General features: G+C 40.7%; 1 protein-coding gene across 2 annotated transcripts in view; it reads right to left on the reverse strand.

The window, feature by feature from the left end:
- MCF2L2 (MCF.2 cell line derived transforming sequence-like 2) overlaps positions 1-20,918 on the reverse strand; it is a 253,611-nt gene that overhangs the window by 165,421 nt on the left and 67,272 nt on the right. Inside the window, exons 2-3 of one of the 2 annotated variants that reach the window (XM_058427094.1) lie at positions 2,218-2,285; positions 149-239 (exon numbers count right to left, since the gene is read on the reverse strand). In XM_058427094.1, the coding sequence (XP_058283077.1) occupies positions 149-239; positions 2,218-2,273 (147 nt within the window). In that variant the 5' untranslated portion in view covers positions 2,274-2,285. The remainder of the gene's footprint in view (positions 1-148; positions 240-2,217; positions 2,286-20,918) is intronic. The other variant, XM_032171721.2, reaches the window with a different exon arrangement.

Here is a 20,918-nt window from a genome sequence, read left to right on the forward strand (position 1 = left end):
GATAGGGATGTGACAAAAGCACCTGTTACAAAGACCTTCCCAAAATTTGGCATAAAATAATTGCCTTTTCCCCAGGACTTTGATATGAAATTGTTGAACAGACAATTTAAATGACTTTTATAATAAAAGCACAAAAATAAATATTTACAGCTATTCGTGTCAAGGACGCCTTTACGGAGCTCCACTTGTCTCTTCGTCTGTCGATAACAACAATGAATCCAATGCTGGCAGCCTCCACACTGCAAAGAAGGGTGGTCAGTGTCAGAGATTACGTGAGACCCACATGCTCCATGTGGCTCCCACAGCAGAATACACCCTGAAGCCTCCACAGCACTCCAGGCTCACTGTGTAAACACCCTGCACAGCACAACCAACTCCCTCTCTCAGTCTAAGCCTAAAAATCTTAATAAAATAGATTCTTTGTCTCTCAGACCCACTCGAGGACTCCCTTTCTGGCTGGCAAATGCATGAAACACCAAAGGAACAAAGGAACACATGTGTTCAAGCCCAAAGGAATATGCACGTGTCAGGTGAGCATCACATATTCCCAGTGTAGGTGGAGGACCTTGAGGTTGAGCTCTGCCATCCTTCCACTCCCAAAGCAAACATTCACAGAGCTGTCAGTACAGTAACATGCTCAGCTATGAGGCTCTAGAGCAATCTGAGAGGGAGTAATGAGAGAGGTGTTCCGAATTAACACACGTCAGTGGGAAAAGCAACCCCTCGCAGTGCCTGGCTATAAATAGCCCAGTAGACCATATGCTTGAGAAGACATCATTGTCACTAAGACCAAAAGGAAGCTGTTTGGTCCCCTCTCAAGTCCTCACGAAATTCTCACAGAATCCTTCGAAAGTAGAATTCTAAAAGTGAAAACATTTTTCTTCTCTCCTTTGGGAAGAAGCGTGGTACAGAGGAAAGAGCAAGGGCTTTGGAGCCTGGTTCAAACCCTAGTGTTGCCACTTACTAGCAGTGACACACAGAGGAGTTCACCTAACTCTTCTAAAATTCGGTGCTCTTCTCTGTAAAATGAGAATCATATTACCAGTAATGAGATGGTTAAAAGCACAGATTCTAGAACCAACTTGACTAGATTTGAATTCTGAATTCCATTTATATATTGTGTGTGCTTTTGGGGGGTTGAGGGGTAGTTACTTGACCCCTGTAGTTTCTCGGACTCTTCGTTTGTAAACCAGAAATAATAAAATAGTATCTGTCTATTCAGTTGATGTGACGATTAAATGTGTGTGTGCGTGTGTGTGTATACATATATGTACAAACATGTAAAATGCTCAGAACAATGCCTGGCACTTGGTAATACTGTGTAAGTACTATTATTCTTTCTTTTCTCCACTTCTATTATGTCTTATGTGCTTGTCACAGAGATTAAAAGAGATCTAGTACATGATAAGTAGTTGGCCTATAGTAAGCCTTCAATAACTCTCTAATATTGGGTAAAAGGTGGGCTTTACCCTACAAAAGTGTGTGTATGTGAATGAGGCAGAAGGTCTAAGCAAAACCCGTAAGAAAACGTAAGTAGCTAATCTCAGTTAAGCATCACTGGGTTAATCGATTCTCACAGCCCCATACTGACCCAGGTTATCTTGTCACAAATTCATTTTAAAAATGAAAGTGAAATAAGGACATTTCCAGACAACTAGAGGGGAGAGAATTTATTGTCATTAGACATATACTTGAAGAAATATAGATTCAGCTGAGGTTTAGGAAGACTTTCACTCCTACCAAAAACAAACAAAACACTGGTGAAGTTAAAAGCTCATATTTTTCCTTAAATATGAGAGAACTCTGAAGACAAAGAAATATAAATGAACAAATTCCAGAGAGACTTAAGACCTTCCACAGAGAGCAAATACTAGAGGAGACCTTTACATAAAGTGGTGGTTGCCTATTCTGAGAATAGGCAGGCAAATGAATGAATCTGAAGGGAAATAATCCAACATGATAACTTGATTTTTTTTTTTTTTTTTTTGAGACGGAGTCTCACTTTGTCACCCAGGCTGGAGTGTAGTGGCATTCTCTTGGCTCACTGCAACCTCCGCCTCCAGGGTTCAAGTGATTCTCCTGCCTCAGCCTCCTGAGTAGCTGGAATTACAGGTGCCCGCCACCACACCCAGCTAATTTTTGTATTTTTAGTAGAGACAGGTTTCATCATGTTGGTTAGGCTGGTCTCAATCTCCTGACCTCAGGCAATCCACCCACCTCAATCCCCAAAGTGCAGGGATTACAGGCGTGAGCCACCACGCCCGGCCCAACATAGTAACTTGAATCTGCAAGAAGAAAGAAAGAGTTATGTAAATGTTAAATATGTGAATAAGTATTATCAACTATGTTTTTTATTTCTCTGAGGACTACTGACTAATCAAAGTAAAAATAACACAGTATTATTATAAAATAAATATGTCACAACAATAGCATGAAGAATGGAATGCAGTAAGTAAAATTACTTTTACTTACTATTAGCCAGGTGCAGTGGCTCACACCTATAATCCCAGCACCTTAGGAGGCCAAGGCAGGAGGATTGCTTGGGCTCAGGAGTTCAAGGCCAGCCTGAGCAACAGCAAGACACTGTCTCTACTAAAATTTAAAAAAATTAGCCAGGCATGGTGGCGTGTGCCCGTAGTCTCAGCTCCTCAGTAGTCTGTTCTGGGAGGATTGCTTGAGCACAAGAGATAGACTGGGCTCAAAACAAAAACAAAACCACCCCCCACCCAAAAAAAAGTACTATTGAAACTAGTATTGGGTGAAATTAAACTATACTATTTATATTGTATATAAAGTGGTATGAAATTAATCCCAGGTAGATTGTGCTAATTCAAAAACACACACTGTGACATTAGGAAATAACTGCTAAAAACTCAATAAAGGAGATAAACAGAATACTGAAAATATTTGAATAATTCAAAAGAAGGCAGGAAAGGAGAAATAAAGGAACAAGTCACAGATTGGCAGATTAAAACCCAGTCATCTTAATAATCACATTAATTGGAAATGGCCTATAACACTTCATTTAAAAGGCAAATAGCCACAGCAAAAACATACCAAAATGTAAAGACCATTGACACTATGAAGAAACTGCATCAACTAATGTGCAAAATAACCAGTTAGCATCAGAATGACAGGATCAAATTCACACATAACAATATTAACCTTAAGTGTAAATGGGCTAAATGCCCCAATTAAAAGACACAGACTGGCAAATTGGATAAAGAGTCAAGACCCACTGGTGTGCTGTATTCAGGAGACCCATCTCACGTGCAAAGACACACACAGGCTCAAAATAAAGGGATGGAGGAATATTTACCACGCAAATGGAAAGAAAAAAAAAGGCAGGGGTTGCAATCCTAGTCTCTGATAAAACAGACTTTAAACCAACAAAGATCAAAAAAGACAAAGAAGGGCATTACATAATGGTAAAGGGATCAATGCAACAAGAAGAGCTAAGTATCCTAAATATATATGCACCCAATACAGGTGCACCCAGATTCATAAAGCAAGTTCTTAGACACCTACAAAGAGACTTAGATTCCCACACAATAATACTGGGAGACTTTAACACCCCACTGTCAATATTAGATGGATTCAGAAAATTAACAAGGATATTCAGGACTTGAACTCAGCTCTGGACCAAGCAGACCTAACAGACATCTACAGAACTCTCCACCCCAAATTAACAGAATATGCATTCTTCTCAGCACCACATAGCACCTATTCTAAAATTGACCACATAATTGGAAGTAAAACACTCCTTAGCAAATGCAAAAGAATGGAAATCATAACAAACAGTCTCTCACACCACAGTGCAATCAAATTAGAACTCAGGATTAAGAAACTCACTCAAAACTGCACAACTACATGGAATCTGAACAACCTGCTCCTGAATGACTACTGGGTAAATAACGAAATTAAGGCAGAAATAAATAAGTTATTTGAAACCACTGAGAACAAAGACACAATGTACCAGAATCCCTGGGACACAGCTAAAGCAGTATTTAGAGGGAAATTTGTAGCACTAAATGCCCACATGAGAAAGCAGGAAAGATCTAAAATCAACACCCTAACATCATAATTGAAAGAACTAGAGAAGCAAGAGCAAACAAATTCAAAAGTTAGCAGAAGACAAGAAATAACTAAGATCAGAGCAGAACTGAAGGAGATAGAGACCTGAAGAACCCTTCAAAAAATCAATGAATCCAGGAGTTGGTTTTGTGAAAAGATTAATAAAATAGACAGACTGCTATCCAGACTAATAAAGAAGAAAAGAGAGAAGAATCAAATAGACACAATAAAAAGTGATAAAGGGGATATCACCACTGATCCCACAGAAATACAAACTACCATCAGAGAATATTATAAACACCTCTATGCAAATAAACTAGAAAATCTAAAAGAAATGGATAAATTCCTGCACGCAAACACCCTCCCAAGACTAAACCAGGAAGAAGTCGAATCCCTGAATAGACCAATAACAAGCTCTGAGATTGAGGCAGTAATTAATAGCCTACCAACCAAAAAAAGTCCAGGACCAGATGGATACACAGGCAAATTCTACCAGAGGTACAAAGAGGAGCTAGTATCATTCCTTCTGAAACTATTCCAAACAATAGAAAAAGAGGGACTCCTCCCTAGCTCATTTTATGAGGCCAGCATCATCCTGATACCAAAATCTGGAAGAGACACAACAAAAAAAGAAAATTTCAGGACAATATCCCCAATGAACATTGATGCGAAAATCCTCAATAAAATACTGGCAAACTGAATCCAGCAGCACATCAAAAAGCTTATCCACCAAGATCAAGTTGGCGTCATCCCTGGGATGCATTCAACATATGCAAATCAATAAATGTAATCCATCACATAAACAGAACCAAAGACAAAACCACATGATTATCTCAATAGATGCAGAAAAGGCCTTCGATAAAATTCAACACCCTTCATGCTAAAAACACTCAATAAACTAGGTATTGATGGAACATATCTCAGAATAATAAGAGCTATTTATGACAAATCCACAGCCAATATCATACTGAATGGGCAAAGCTGGATGCATTCCCTTTGAAAACCGGCACAAGACAAGGATGCCCTCTCTCACCACTCCTATTTGACATAGTATTGGAAGTTCTGGCCAGGGCAATGAGGCAAGAGAAAGAAATAAAGCGTATTCAAATAGGAAGAGAGGACATTAAATTGTCTCTGTTTGCAGATGACATGATTGTATACTTAGAAAACTCCATAGTCTCAGCCCAAAAACTCCTTAAGCTGATAAGCAACTTCAGCAAAGTCTCAGGATACAAAATCAATGTGCAAAAATCATAAGCATTTCTATTCACCAATAACAGACAGAGAGCCAAACCATGAGTGAACTCCCATTCACAATTGCTACAAAGAGAATAAAGTACCTAGAAATACAACTTACAAGGGATGTGAAGGACCTCTTCAAGGAGAACTACAAATCACTGCTCAAGGAAATAAGAGAGGACACAAACAAATGGAAAAACATTCCATGCTCATGGATAGGAAGAATCAATATCATGAAAATGGCCATATTGCCCAAAGTAATTTATAGATTCAACGCTATTCCCATCAAGCTGCCATTGACTTTCTTCACAGAATTAGATAAAACTACTTTAAACTTCATATGGAACCAAAAAAGAGCCCATATAGCTAAGACAATCCTAGCCAAAACAAAGCTGGAAGGCATCATGCTACCTGACCTCAAACTATATTACAAGGCTACGGTAACTAAAACAGCATGGTACTAGTACCAAAACAGATACATAGACAAATGGAACAGAACAGAGGCCTCAGAAATAATGCCACACATCTACAACCATCTGATCTTTGACAAACCTGACAAAAACAAAGCAATGGGGAAAGGATTCCCTATTTAAAAATGTTGTTGGGAAAACTAGCTAGCCATATGCAGAAAACTGAAACTGGACCCCTTCCTTACACCTTATAGAAAAATTAACTCAAGATGGATTAAAGGCTTAAACATAAGACCTAAAACCATAAAAACCCCAGAAGAAAACTTAGGCAATACCATTCAGGACATAGGCGTGGCAAAGACTTCATGACTAAAATACCAAAAGCAATTTCAACAAAAGCCAAAATTGACAAATGAGATCTAATTAAACTAAACAGCTTCGGCGCAGCAAAGAAACTATCATCAGAGTGAACAGGCAATCCACAGAATGGGAGAACATTTTTGCAATCTGTCCATCTGACAAAGGACTAATATCCAGAATCTACAAGGAACTTAAATAAATTTACAAGAAAAAAACAACCTCATCAAAAAGTGGGTGAAGGATATGAACAGACACTTCTCAAAAGAAGACATTTATGTGGCCAACAAACATATGAAAAAAAGGTCATCATCACTGGTCATTAGAGAAATGCAAATCAAAACCACAATGAGATACCATATCACACAAGTTAGAATGGCGATCATTAAAAAGTCAGGAAACAACAGATGCTAGAGAGGATGTAGAGAAATAGGAATGCTCTTACACTGTTGGTAGGAGTGTAAATTTGTTCAACCATTGTGGAAGACAGCGTGGCAACTCCTCAAGAATCTAGATCCAGAAATACCATTTGACCCAGCAATCTCATTACCAGGTATATACCCAAAGGATTATAAATCATTCTTCTATAAAGACACATGCACAAGTATGTTTACTGCAGCACTGTTTACAATAGTAAAGACTTGGAACCAACCCAAATGCCCATCAATGATAGAGTGGATAAAGAAAATGTGGTACATATACACCATAGAATACTATGCAGCCATAAAAAAGAATGAGATCATGTCCTTTGCAGGGATATGGATGAAGCTGGAAACCATCATTCTTAGCAAACTAACACAGGAACAGAAAACCAAACACCACATGTTCTCACTCATAAATGGGAGTTGAACAATGAGAACACATGGACACAGGGAGGGGACCATCACACACTGGGACCTGTCAGCAGATGGGGGGTGAGGGGAGAGAGAGAATTAGGACAAATACCTAGTGTAGATGATGGGTTGATGGGTGCAGCAAACCACCATGGCACATGTACACCTATGGAAAAAACCTGCTCGTTATGTACATGTATCCCAATACTTAAAGTATAATAATAAATAAAATTTTAAAAAGGCAAATAGAGACAGAGCAAATACACTGCTTACAAAAGATACACTTTTGTGTATGACGAGAGAGATAGATTGAAAGAAAAGGGTAGTAAAACAAACACCATGCTATCACTAGTCATAAGAAAGCCAATGTGGCTACGTGAATATTTTTCAAAGTAGTATTTATGACAAGAAGTATTGGCAGAGATAAATTATTCATAAATATAAAAGGGCCGATTTATCAGGAAGACATAAGAATCCTAAGTGTCTAAGCGTGCAATAACATTGCCCCAAGGACACTAAGCAAAAATGGGTAGAACTAAAAGAAAAACAGATAAATCCACAAAGTTTGAGATTCCAGTATTCCTCTCTCGGTAACTGATAGAACAAGCAGCCAAAAATTAGTAAGAACACAGACCTGACTCAGAAGAACGCAACATCTAGCAATGCAGAAAATATTCTTTTCAAACACTCATGGAATATTTAACAAGATAGACCATTGTCTGGGTCATAAAGCAAGATCAACAAATTTTAAATGATTCTAATCATAGAGGGCGCACTTCTGATCACCATGGAATTAAACTGGAACTCTAGTATTCTTCTGTTTTCTATTTCATTTATCTTTGGTTCTTTTTATTTTCCTTTACAATTTCCTTCCTTTTCTTTCTTTGGGTTTGTTATTCTCTTTTCAGACTTCTTAAGGTAGAAGATTAGAGCACTGACTTTAAGCCTTTCTTCTTCTCCAATGTAAGTATTTCAAGTTGCAATTTCTTCCTAAGCACTACTTTTATCTATATCGCATGAATGTTGATATACTGTTTTTGTTGTTGCTTGGTAAAAATGTTTTCTCACTTCCTTTGTGATTTTTTCTTTGATTCATAGGTTATATACAGGTGGTTGCTCAGCTTCCGAATGTCACTGGGCACTGATCATAGGGGACATAGAATGAGCAAAACAGTTCTGCTGCCTAGCAAAAACGTGTGAACGTCAAACACAACAATCATTCTAGATAGTCATAGCTGCTATTTATTGAGTTCCTATCATTTGTCAGACTTATTTGTTTTTTGTCTCACTTAACCTAACGAAACAGATGTTATCTCCTTTTAACAGCGGAAGAAACCAAGGCTGATAGAACAGAATAACTTGCCTGATACCACACTAGCAAGCCTGGCTTTCAGACTCAGCTCTCTGATACTGATGCTTTTCACCCTATTCCACTGCTCCCCTTCCACTGTTTTCTCACAGCAAACCTGCTTGTATCTTGTGGCAGCTTGATTTTGTATATTTTGCTGCTCCTTTTTTTTTTTCTTTTCTACTTAAACCATGTAATCATTGAAGGAAGTTCTAAGGGAGTCACCAGGACTCTTAAACAAGGTGAAGCTGGGAAAGGCTCAGCAAATATTAGATCATTCATAAACACAGCCTATTGTTTCACCTATGAAATAAGCAGCTGCTGGCATTTATGGTCTCCCCAGCCAAACTGAGGGCAAGTGTTCCTCAGAACAAGACTCCTCTTCGCTCCACACAGACTAAGATCCAACCAGAGCATCTGGGTAAATGGAGGGTGGGATCTGCTGGAAAAATACCTGTGAACAAAAAGGGCTGTGTCTCCTGACATAATTGTGTATAGGCCACAGTTCAGAAAGAGACAAGGAATCATGACGATGATTTAAATCATCCTCCCATAAGGTATACATGCTAGACAACACTCAGTAATGACTGCTGGGGTGGGATTTTTTTTTTCACCCTCTCTTATTCAACAAAGGTATGAAAACTTCAACTAAACCAAATGCACAGGAAATGGGGTTTCTGGCCAATGTATTTCTTAAGGTTTTTACCCCTCTTGGTTTTCACCCCTCTTGTTCTTTTTAACACTAAAGCCCTATGATGTGTCAGACACCTGCACAAATACTCTTTGATGTGATCCTCATACTCGCTCTATGAGGTTGGTGATAACATTTTCATTTTATAGACAAGGAAACTAATTCTCAAGAATGTTTCGAAAAATAACTTGTGAAAGTCACATCCTATATGCAGAGTTAAGAGTCATTAGAGGCCGGGCGTGGTGACTCACGCCTGTAATCCCAGCACTTTGGGAGGCCGAGGTGGGCAGATAACAAGGTCAGGAGATCGAGACCATCCTGGCTAACACGGTGAAACCCTGTCTCTACTAAAAATACAAAAAATTAGCTGGGCGTGGTGGTGAGCGCCTGTAGTCCCAGCTACTCAGGAGGCTGAGGCAGGAGAATGGCGTGAACCCAGGAGATGGAGCTTACAGTGAGCCCAGATAGCACCACTGCACCCCAGCTTGGGCGACAAAGTGAGACTCTGTCTCAAAAAAAAAAAAAAAAAAGAGTCATTAGAAGTCTTCAGACTCCAAGACCAATGCTCATGCCATAAAATTCATTATGTCTTGTTACAGAAAATATTGTAACACTATACTCCTTCATTTTCCAATCTTAGTAACTCCTCTGTCACAAATATAGTTGAACTTTTGATGCATCACACCTGATATTCTGAAAATCACTAAATATAAATATGTAAGCATAAGAGATTGAGGTAAATATGTTCTGACCCCAAAATAGCAAAGAAGCATTGTGGTGGGTGTGGTTTTTATTTTCTTATACACACACACACACACACACATACATACACACACATACACACACACACACACACATATATATGTATATTCATCAGAACCCCAGGGCTCAAGCAATCCTCCCATCTCAATCCTCCCATCTCAGCCTCCCAACTAGTTGGGACTACAGGTCATACCACTGTGCCAGTCTAGCTCTGATGTTAATATATTTTCCTATGATTTGCCTTTTTTGGTAGGCAAGGTAAAGAAAATATTTTGGTCAATTGAAATTTTATTGCATTGCCATCAGAACTGAGTCAAATGTAGGGTGACAAACCGTCCTGTTTGTCTAGCACTGAGAAGTTCCTGGGACACATTATTTTCAGTGCTAAAAACAACAGTCTCAGGAAAATCAGGACAATTGATAACGCTGATTCAAATACCTAATTCCAAGCACGAATATGATTGTCATAGATATACTGCACATAGGGCTTCTTACTGGAAGAAATCAAACTACTCTTCAGGACTGTCTATGTTTGCTCCTGGTTACACTATGAACTTAAGCAAATTTAGGAATTCCCTTTTGAATGGCAGTGCCCAGAGTTTTTCCTGGTATAGGAGATAAGATGATTAGACTATGTCTTTTTAAATTTATTATTCTAATTCAGAAATAAAGTATCCATAATGCTTTCTAGTCTTGTGGCATTCTTTTGGCACCTTCATCTGCAAAATGGTGGGGACTAACAGAAGCTCATCTCAAACCCTCCTTCCAATTTTAACATTCTATGATTCACTGATTCTATGTAGTGACTTCAAGTCCTTAGGGACCATGGATATGCTTCTACAAATTCAGTTGAATTGGGTTGATCATTTTTATAGGGTTTGGAAGATAAGATGAGATACAACCAAATTAAGACTGGAAGACATACGGGATGATTTTGTTGATCTCTCAAGTACCTCAGCATCTTCATCATACTTTCTCTCTCATCTCACCTCATCTTATCTTTTGCTATTTTCTTCAGTGCCTCATCCTGAATGGAAAGTCACTCTCCATGTTTTATGTAGGAGAACTACCATCTTCACTTAGAATGGACTAAAGGTGAAGCCGGGCGCGGTGGCTCATATCTGTAATCCCAGCACTTTGGGAGGCTGAGGTGGGCAGATCATCTGAGGTCAGGAGTTAAAAGACCAGCCTGGCCAACATGGCAAAACCCCATCGCTACTAAAAATACAAAAATTAGCCAGGCATGGTGGTGCGTGCCTGTAATCCCAGCTCCTCAGGCGGCTGAAGCAGGAGAATTGCTTGAATCCCAGAGGCAGAGGTTGCAGTGAGCTGAGACTGTGCCACTGCACTCTGGCCTGGGTGATAGGGAGAGACTTCGTCTCAAAAAAAAAAAAAAAAGAATGGACTAAAGGCTGTGACTCTAGCGTTTTCCTTGATACAATGGCAAGTCCCTGCCCAAGCCAATGGAGAGAGGCAGATGTGCTCCCACTGCACAGGAAAGCCAGCAAAGAACAGCGCTTTGAGGGACATCAATAGCTCTTGAGTAAAAGGAGAGAGAATCTGCAGAGTAACCAATGGCAGGGTATGCCCCTCCTCACTTCTTTTCTGGATCCTGATTTCAACTAACTTATTAGAAAAAAAGATAATTGGAGATATATGAAAAATGACTGAACTATTTGGTTATATTAAAGTATATTTTGTGATACGATTGTATTATCATTATGTTTCAAAAAGAACCTCTGTCTTGTAGAAATGCATGTTGAAATATTTACAGGCAAAATGATATGTTATCTGCTTCAAGGTAACGATGAGAAGGAACATGGGTGGAGGTACACATGAAACAGATTGTCCATGAGTTGGTAATTGTTGAAGCCGGGTGATAGAAACATAGGTGTTTATTATACTAGTCTGTTGGCTTTTGCAAATGTTTAAATTTTTCTGTAGTTTCCATTTAAAAAATTTAAAGATTAAAAAAAAACCAAAGCCTCTTAAGTGATTCATGAATAAACAATCTAGAGTTATAGAAAACTGAAGCTTTAGGAATCAGCTACACTCATTCATAGAAAAGACCATATTTAGAGGATACTTCCGCTTTATAGGAGGAAGGAACATGGTCAATGACTTAGTTCCGTGCTTTAATAATGAAGGAATCCCCTTCCATATCCCTGCAAGATGCCCACCCAGTTCCACCAGACACATCCAGTAATGGGATGTATTAGCCCGTTCCCGCACTGCTATAAAAATATATCTGAAGCTGGGTAATTTATTTGTTAAAAAGAGTTTTAATTAGTTCATGGTTCCGCAGGCTGTATGGGAAGCATGGCTGGGGAGGCTTCAGGAAACTTACAATCACAGTGGAAGGCAAAGGGGAGGCGGGCACCTCTTATCATGCCTGGAGCAGGAGGAAGAGAGTGAGGGAGGAGGTGCCACACAATTTTAAACAACCAGATCTTGTGAGGACTCTATCACAAGAACAGCACCAAAGGGGAAATCTGCCCCCATGATCCATTCATCTCCCACCAGGCCCCACCTCCAACACGGGATTACAACTTGACCTGAGATTCGGGCAGGGACACAAATCCAAACCATATCCAGGGCCTCCATTGCCTCCAAGCCAACGTAATTCTCTACTAGGCTGTCCAGAGAATGAGGTAGCCCTTTGCCCATATTCAGTCAAATATTCCTTTCTATAGAGCTTCCACATTTCAAATTCCATCCTCTCACCACACTTTTTTTTTAATAGGAAGAGAAGTAGGTGTAAACCAAAAATAAAATTCTAAGCTCCCCAGCCAACTGAATGGACCCCTCTTCTTGGCCAAGTGGATTTCAAAGAAACCTAAAAAACTAGTTCAGGCCATAACAAGAAGCGGGGTCAGACATGCCTCATTAGACCCTCTTCCCTTTGGAATTCAGGCTCAACTGTCCAGCATTAACATTAAAAGAGATCTGAAGACTAATACAACAGATTCTTTATAGCAATAAGATGCCAAGTTCCAACCTGACTCTAGTATAGCATCACATGACAGCAGGCCCTGAAAGAAATAGAATTATTTTTTCTGCAAAATATATTTCTTTGCCATATTTTGAAATGATCCTGCAAAGCTGTCTCTTGTGGGGAAAATCTACATTCTGCAGAGAATCCCTTTCCCTTTCCAGGTCTTTTCCTGATTCCAGGAGAGATTTAACTGAGAGTCTGGCACCTTTTACGGTCTCATAAGGGACATTTACCATCTATTCTCTCTAAAGCCTGCTACATATCAAGAACCTTGGCCTCCACAGCCCGCACTCTCCCACCCCACCCCGCTTATCTTAACCCCAAGCATTTCTTTCTGCTGACTTCTACTCTTTAGATAATAACTTAACCATTTCAACCAATTACCAATCAGAAAATGTTTGAATCCACCTATGATCTGTAAGTCTCTCACCCAATGGTTCAAGTTTTCAAGTTGTCTCCTTGAAAGTTTTCAAGTGGTCTCCTTTCTGGACCAAACCAATGTACATCATACATGTATTGATTGATGTCTGCCTGTAACTCCTATCTCCCTAAAATGTATAAAATCAAGCTATTACCCAATCACCTTGGGGACATGTTCTCAGGACCTCCTGAGGCTGTGTCATGGCGTCGTGGTCCTTACATTTGGCTCAGAATAAAGTTCTTCAAATATTTTACAGAGTTTGGCCCTTTTGAGTCAACATAGGTATGTTACTGATCAATAACATAGTCCCTATAAGCATGCAGAGGGAATAAATCCATCATGAATGAATGAATAAATCCATCATGAATAAATGAATAAATACAGAAATAAATATAAGAATTAAAGCACGTTAACAGGTCTTTGTACTGTGTGAAGTGATATAAAATAGTTGTTTAAAGCACTGGCATAAAATGCTTCTATTTATTTTAATAATATGATTTATTATTTATTATATTATTTATTATTTATTTTATTTTATTTTCATAAGTCTAATGGACTCCATCCCCTCCACACACTCCACCACAACTTTCTTTACATGATATTGATTCCTAGAATTTACATGAAATGTTTGAAAATGAAAAAAACTAGGGGATTGTGAGGAGGAAGCAAGAGATAGGTAATGTCACCAGAAAAGGATCAGATCTTGTTGCTTGTGGAGATGAATGAATTCCTCTTTCTAAGGATACTGACCTTAGAAAATGGAGGGGAAAATGCTTGAAGGCCTCTTAGTGGCAACTCCAACACAGTCTTACTCTTTCAGTAGAGCGGGGCAGAAAGCAGGAATAGCAAAATAATTACTTAGCTACCATAATCAACAATGCTTTTCTTTTTTCTTTTTTTTTTTTTTTTTTGAGACGGAGTCTCGCTCTGTAGCCCAGGCTGGAGTGCAGTGGTGTGATCTCGGCTCACTGCAAGCTCCGCCTCCTGGGTTCACGCCATTCTCCTGCCTCAGCCTCCCCAGTAGCTGGGACTACAGGCGCCCGCCACCATGACCGGCGAATTTTTTTTTTTTTTTTTGTATTTTTAGTAGAGACAGGGTTTCACCGTGTTAGCCAGGATGGTCTCGATCTCCTGACCTCGTGAGCCGCCTGCCTCGGCCTCCCAAAGTGCTCGGATTACAGGCGTGAGCCACCACGCCCGGCCATCAACAATGCTTTTCAAGTCCACACCAGTCACCTGAGGGGCCTGTTAAACATAGCAATTTCAAGTCATGAAGTTAGGGGTGATGCCCCAGATTCTGCATTTCTGACAGGCTTCCAGATGATGTTCATTCTGGGGCCTCACTTGGAGTGACTAGGGCAGTGGGCCCCTCCTTCCCTCCCTCCCCGCCCCTTGTAAATAAACAGCAGCTGGCTGTAGCATTTGCCCCATCTGTAGCCTTGCAAACCTCTTCCTTCACAAAGTAGATTTGCCAGGACAGCGCCTAGGCGATAGGAGTTGAAGCTAAGGAGGAGGAAGAGCAGTGCTTGAAGAAACTTCAGACCACATGCACAAAAGACTCAAAAGAAGAATACAAAGAGCAGGTCTTTCTAGAAATAAAATTGACTTAAAAAAAAAAAAAAAAAAAAAACTCTGCCTCTAGAACAAAGTACTCTTTATTATAAAAAAAAGTATTGCCGGGCGTTGTGACTCACACCTGTAATCCCAGCACTTTGGGAGCCCAAGGCAGGCTGATCACGAGGTCAAGAGATTGAGACCAGGGCCGGGCGCGGTGGCTCACGCTTGTAATCCCAGCACTTTGGGAGGCTGAGGAGGGCAGATCATGAGGTCAAGAGATCGAGACCACAGTGAAACCCCATCTCTACTAAAAATACAAAAAATTAGCCGGGCGTGGTGCTGGGCGCCTGTAGTCCCAGCTACTCAGAGAGGCTGAGGCAGGAGAATGGCGTGAACCCGGGAGGCGGAGCTTGCAGTGAGCTGAGATTGTGCCACTGCACTCCAGCCTGGGCGACAGAGCAAGACGCCGTTTCAAAAAAAAGAGATTGAGACCATCCTGGCCAACATGGTGAAACTCTGTCTCTACTAAAAATATAAAAATTAGTTGGGCGTGGTGGCATGCACCTGTAGTCCCAGCTACTCAGGAGGTTGAAGCAGGAGAATTGTTTGAACCCAGGAGGCAGAGGTTGCAGTGAGTTGAGATTGCGCCACTGCACTCCAGCCTGGCAACAGAGCAAGACTCCATCTCAAAATAAATAAATAAATAAATAATAAAAATAAAAGTGTTGCCTACTCCCTAATCAAGCATCCCTAAAGGAAAATCTATTTATAGGACCCACTCACTGTTGCAGAGTCTACTGACCTCAATTTCCTCCCATTCAAGTGCAAGTACTTTGGTTAAACAGATCTACCCAATTGCAAAGGAAATCCAAGCCAGATAATTATATTTACAACATAACCCTTCAAAAATATAAAAAGGCAACCAAAGATCTTCTGAATTGAATAAAAGCAAAGCATCAAAGACCGAGGTGAACAAACAGAACAGCCAATCTAGAAACAATGAAAACAACTACGAAAAAAGTTTATATTTTTTCTAGTCAGTAATCTCAGACTCTTGAAAGAATACTCCATCCATAAAACAAGAACACACTCTTATGAAAAGGGAGCAATGGGAGAATAAGAAATAGTTCTCAGAAATTAAACATATGATGCTAGAACCTAAAAATGTATAGAAGAGTTTTTAAAAATGGACAGCTGATAATAAAATCAGTGATCTGAGATCACTGATTAGTCATCTAGTAATGAAAGCATTAGTGATCTGAAATCAGTGATTTGAAGTTTATCAAAAACAAAACAGAGGGACTTCTGGGTAGCTGAACAAAATCTGAATTGTCACATATCCTCTCAGAACTATGCAGATAAACCGAAAGAACAAATAGGGCCACACAAATCCCATGCTTTGAGAATAACTAGAAGATTAAGGAACACTACAAACTTCAAGCTACTTATAAACATTTTTAAAAAAACAGGCCGGGTGCGGTGGCTCACGCCTGTAATCCCAGCACTTTGGGAAGCCGAGGTGGGTGGATCACAAGGTCAGGAGATCGAGACCATCCTGGCTAACACGGTGAAACCCCGTCTCTACTAAAAATACAAAAAATTAGCCAGGCGAGGTGGCGGGCGCCTGTAGTACTAGCTACGCGGGAGGCTGAGGCAGGAGAATGGCATGAACCCTGGGGGGCGGAGCCTGCAGTGAGCTGAGATTGTGCCACTGCACTCCAGCCTGGGTGAAAGAGCGAGACTCCATCTCAAAAAAAAAAAAAACAAAAAACAAAAAACAAAAAACAAAACAAGGAAGATGCTAATTTTCAACAGAAGTATTTCTTGAGCTCCTGCTACTAGCTTTTGCGGTGAGCTAAGGAATGCCAAGAGAAGAGGCCATTGAGATAAAATCACTCACAGGAAAAACAAAACAAAACAAAAAGAGTCCACTTTAAGTGCAAAGATATGGGTCAATCATCCTTAATCCAAAGATCCAAAATCCAAAATGCTCCCAAATCTGAAACTTTTTCAGCACTGACGTGACACCAAAAGTGGAAAAACCCAACACCTGACTTCACGTAACAAGTTGCAGTTAAAACGCAAGCATACGACACACCATTTATTCCATGTCCTCAAGGGGAAAAAGACTCTCCAGCCCTGTTCAGCTGCAGTGTATCTTTTCCATGCACACTCTGACTCTCCTGTGCAAGCACGCCCATGAAGGGTAATAAAATGGCATGTGTACAGGCCGGATGCATCAAAGGCAGGTTCCCCAATGCTCTGCATGGGACCAAGACCTATGAGTATTACTCACTGTGGTTTTCTGCTTATTCTCTTCTCCATAATGTAAAGATATTTTTCAAAATGTCCAAAAAAAAAAAAGGCCGGCAGACACCCCTAGGAGTAACAGTGATAAGAAAAAGAGGAAGCTTATGTTTATCTATAGCACAGAAATTCAAGCTGTTGGAGAAACTGGACAGCAGCGTAAGTGAGAAACATCTTACAGAAGAGTATGGTATTAGTGGCCGGGTGCTGTGGCTCACGCCTGTAATCCCAGCACTTTGGGAGGCCAAGAAAGACAGATCACCTGAGGTCAGGAGTTCAAGACCAGCTTGGCCAAGATGGTGAAACTCTTTCTCTACTAAAAAATACAAAAAATTAGCTGGGCATGGTGGCGGGCACCTATAATCCCAGCTACTCGGGAGGCTGAGGCAGGAGGATTGCTTGAACCTGGGAGGGGGTGGAGGTTGCAGTGAGCCAAGATCCCACCATTGCATGCCAGCCTGGGCAACGAGAGCGAAACTCTGTCACACACACACAAAAAAAAAAAAAAGAAAGAAAAAGAAGAGTGTGGTGTTAGAATGCATACCATATATGACCTAAAGATACAGAATGATAAACTGTTGATGCTCCATGCTAAAAGTGATGAACAGAAATGAACAAAAAATACAAAAACACTACATAAAGTTAAAAATGAATCTCTTGATCATGTATTGAAAGAGTAGATCCATCAGTACTGCAGTGAACTTGTGCAACTTAATGGTATGCTGCTCATGAAACAGGCAAAAATCTATCACAATGAACTGAAAATTGAAGGGAAGTGTGAATATTCAACAGGCTGGTTACAGAAAATTTTTTGTTGTTGTTAAGAAACAGGATCTTATTCTGTCTCTCAGGCTGGAGTACAGTGGCTTGATCACAGCTCACTGCAACCTCGAACTCCAGGGCTCAAGCAGTTCTCCCATCTCAGTCTCTCAAGTAGCTGGGGCTACAGGCATGTTCCACTACCTCCAGTTAATATTTTTTTTTATTTTTGTAGAGACAGGGTCTTGCTGTGTTGCCCAGGCAGGTCTTGAACCCCTCAAGCAATCCTTCTGCCTTGGCCTCCCAAAGTGCTGGGATTACAGAGTATGATTACCACCATGCCTGGCCCAGAAATATAAGAAAAGACAGCATTAAATGTTAAAAGATAAAGCATCTGCTGATCATGAAGCAGTGGAAAAGTTCACTGGGTTTTTTTTTTTTTTTTTTTTTTTTTTTTTTTTTCTGTTTTTCTTAAATTCTAAATCTTTACTGAAGCAGCGGAGAAATTCACTGACGAATTTGCCAAGGTCACTGCTGATGAAAATTTGATGCCAGAATAAGCCTGGGATGCTGATGAAACATCACTGTTTTGCACTATTCCCCCAGAAAGACATTGACTGCACTGATGAGACAGCCCTTACAGGAATTAAGGATGTCAAAGACAGAATAACTGTGCTGGGATGTGCTAACGCAACAGGCACTCAGAAGGCAAAAGCTCATGTGCTCACTGCTTTCACAGAGTGAATTTCTTACCAGTCCATTACTATACTAACAAAAGGTCATGGATCACCAGGGACATCCTTTCTGATTCGTTTCACAAAGATTTTATACCAGTGGCTCATGCACTCTGCAGGGAAACTGGACTGAATGATGACTGAAAGATTTTCTTATTCTTTAACAACTGTTCTGCTCACCCTCCAGCTGAAATTCTCATCAAAAATAACACTTACTGTCTATGGCCATACCACCTTGAACACACCTGAACTCATGTGATTTCAGAAAAATAATGTTTATGTCATGTACTTTCCCCCAAATGTGACTACATTAATTCAGCCATGAACAGGGTATCCTTAGGTCGATGAAAATAAATATATAAACACTTTCTTGAACAGCATGCTAGCAGCAGTAAACTCAGTAAACTAAGGCACAGGTGTGGAGGTTTTCAAAAAGAGTTTAGCATGAAGGGTGCCATATAGGCTGTTGTCAACGCTTGGAACACAGTGACTAAAGACACAGTTTTGCACCAAGACCTGACACAACCTCTGGCCTGTTCAGTGATGATGATGAATAAGGTGGTGACTTTGAAGAATTCCATATGTCAAGTGAGGAAACAATGATGTCTAACCTCCTTACATATGCAAAAGATGTATCTTCGGAGTCCATCACGAAGCTGGAAAACGTGGGTATTGAAATTTTTAACATTGATTATGAGGCTCCAATTGTTCATTCATTAACCAATGATGAAATAGCCAAAATAGTTATGAATCAAGCCGATTGTGATAATCGTGATGGTAAAGATGATGCTGTTAATACTGCAGAAAAAGGTGCCTGGAAGACATGGTGAAAATGTGTAATAGGCTTATTGAAGGACTAGAGCAGCTGCATTCATAACAGAACAAGAAATTATGCCAGTTTATAAAATCAAAGAGAGCTTCTAAGATAAAACCCACTGTTAATGAGGCAGATGACTCTGGAGGAAACATTTTAAAAAGCCATCCAGGCCAGATGGGGGTAGGAGGGGGTGGCTTATCCCTGTAACCCCAGAACTCTGGGACACTAAGGCAGGAGGGTCACTTGAGCCCAGGAGTTCATGATCAGCCTGGGCAACAGAAAGAGATACTGTCCCCACACAAAATTAAAATTAGCTGAGCATGGTGGCATGCCTGTAGTCTTAGCTACTTGGGAGGCTGAATTAGGAGGATTGCTTGAGTCCAGGAGTTCAAGGCTGCAGTTAGCTATGATCATGCATGCCACTGCACTCCAGCCTGGGTGACAGAATGAGAACCTGTCTCAAAAAAAAAAAAAAAAAAGCCATTTGGGAGAATGCCTCCTCATCCTTAGAGGATCCACTTCTTCCTGTGCCTTCAACTACTTCTGATGTTTCTTCTCACCTAGAAAAATAACATACAGTGTACTAGGCCAGGCGTGGTGGGTCACTCCTGTAATCCCAGCACTTTGGGAGGCTGAGGCGGGTGGATCACCTGAGATCAGGAGTTTGAGACCAGCCTGGCCAACATGGTGAGACCTCATCTCTACTAAAAATAGAAAATTAGCCGGGTGTGGTGGCACATGCCTGTAATCCCAGCTACTCATGAGGCTGAGGCAGGAGAATCATTTGAATCTGGGAGGCAGAGGTTGCAGTGAGCTGAGATAGCACCTCCAGCCTGGGCAAGAAGAGTGAAACTCTGAAAGAAAAGAAAAGAAAAAAGAAAAGAAAAGAAAAAAGAAAAGACAGAAGAGAAAAGAAGAGAAGAAAAGGAGAGACAAGAAGAGAGAGAAAGGAAGGAAGGAAGGAAGGAAGGAAGGAAGGAAGGAAGGAAGGAAGGAAGGAAGGAAGAAGGAAGGAAGGAAGGAAGGAAGGAAGGAAGGAAGGAAGGAAGGAAACACATAATGTACAATAACCTTTTAATCAAAACATGGCATCATAGGTGGAAACTGAAAGCCTGCTGTTGTTTGTCCTTGTTGCTGTTGTTTAACAGCAGATACAAGAATGCTGGTGCCAGGCGCGGTGGCTCACGCTTGTAATCCCAGCACTTTGGGAGGCCGAGGCGGGAGGATCACGAGGTCAGGAGATCCAGACCACCGTGAAACCCCGTCTCTACTAAAAATACAAAAAATTAGCCGGGCATGGTGGCGGGCGCCTGTAGTCCCAGCTACTCGGAGAGGCTGAGGCAGGAGAATGGCGTGAACCTGGGAGGCAGAGCTTGCAGTGAGCCGAGACTGTGCCACTGCACTCCAGCCTGGGCGACAGAGCGAGACTCCGTCTCAAAAAAAAAAAAAAAAAAAAAAAAGAATGCTGGTAATGCTACTGTACTGCTTAGTTACTGATATGGTTTGGCTCTGTGTTCCCACCTAAATCTCATGTGGAATTGTAATCCCTAACGTTGAGAGAGGGACCTGGTAGGAGGTGATTAGATCATGGGGGCAGATTTCCCCCTTGCTGTT

This window comes from Hylobates moloch, unplaced genomic scaffold (genome assembly GCF_009828535.3).
Source record: "Hylobates moloch isolate HMO894 unplaced genomic scaffold, HMol_V3 SCAFFOLD_13, whole genome shotgun sequence".
Classification (NCBI taxonomy): Eukaryota; Metazoa; Chordata; class Mammalia; order Primates; family Hylobatidae; genus Hylobates; species Hylobates moloch.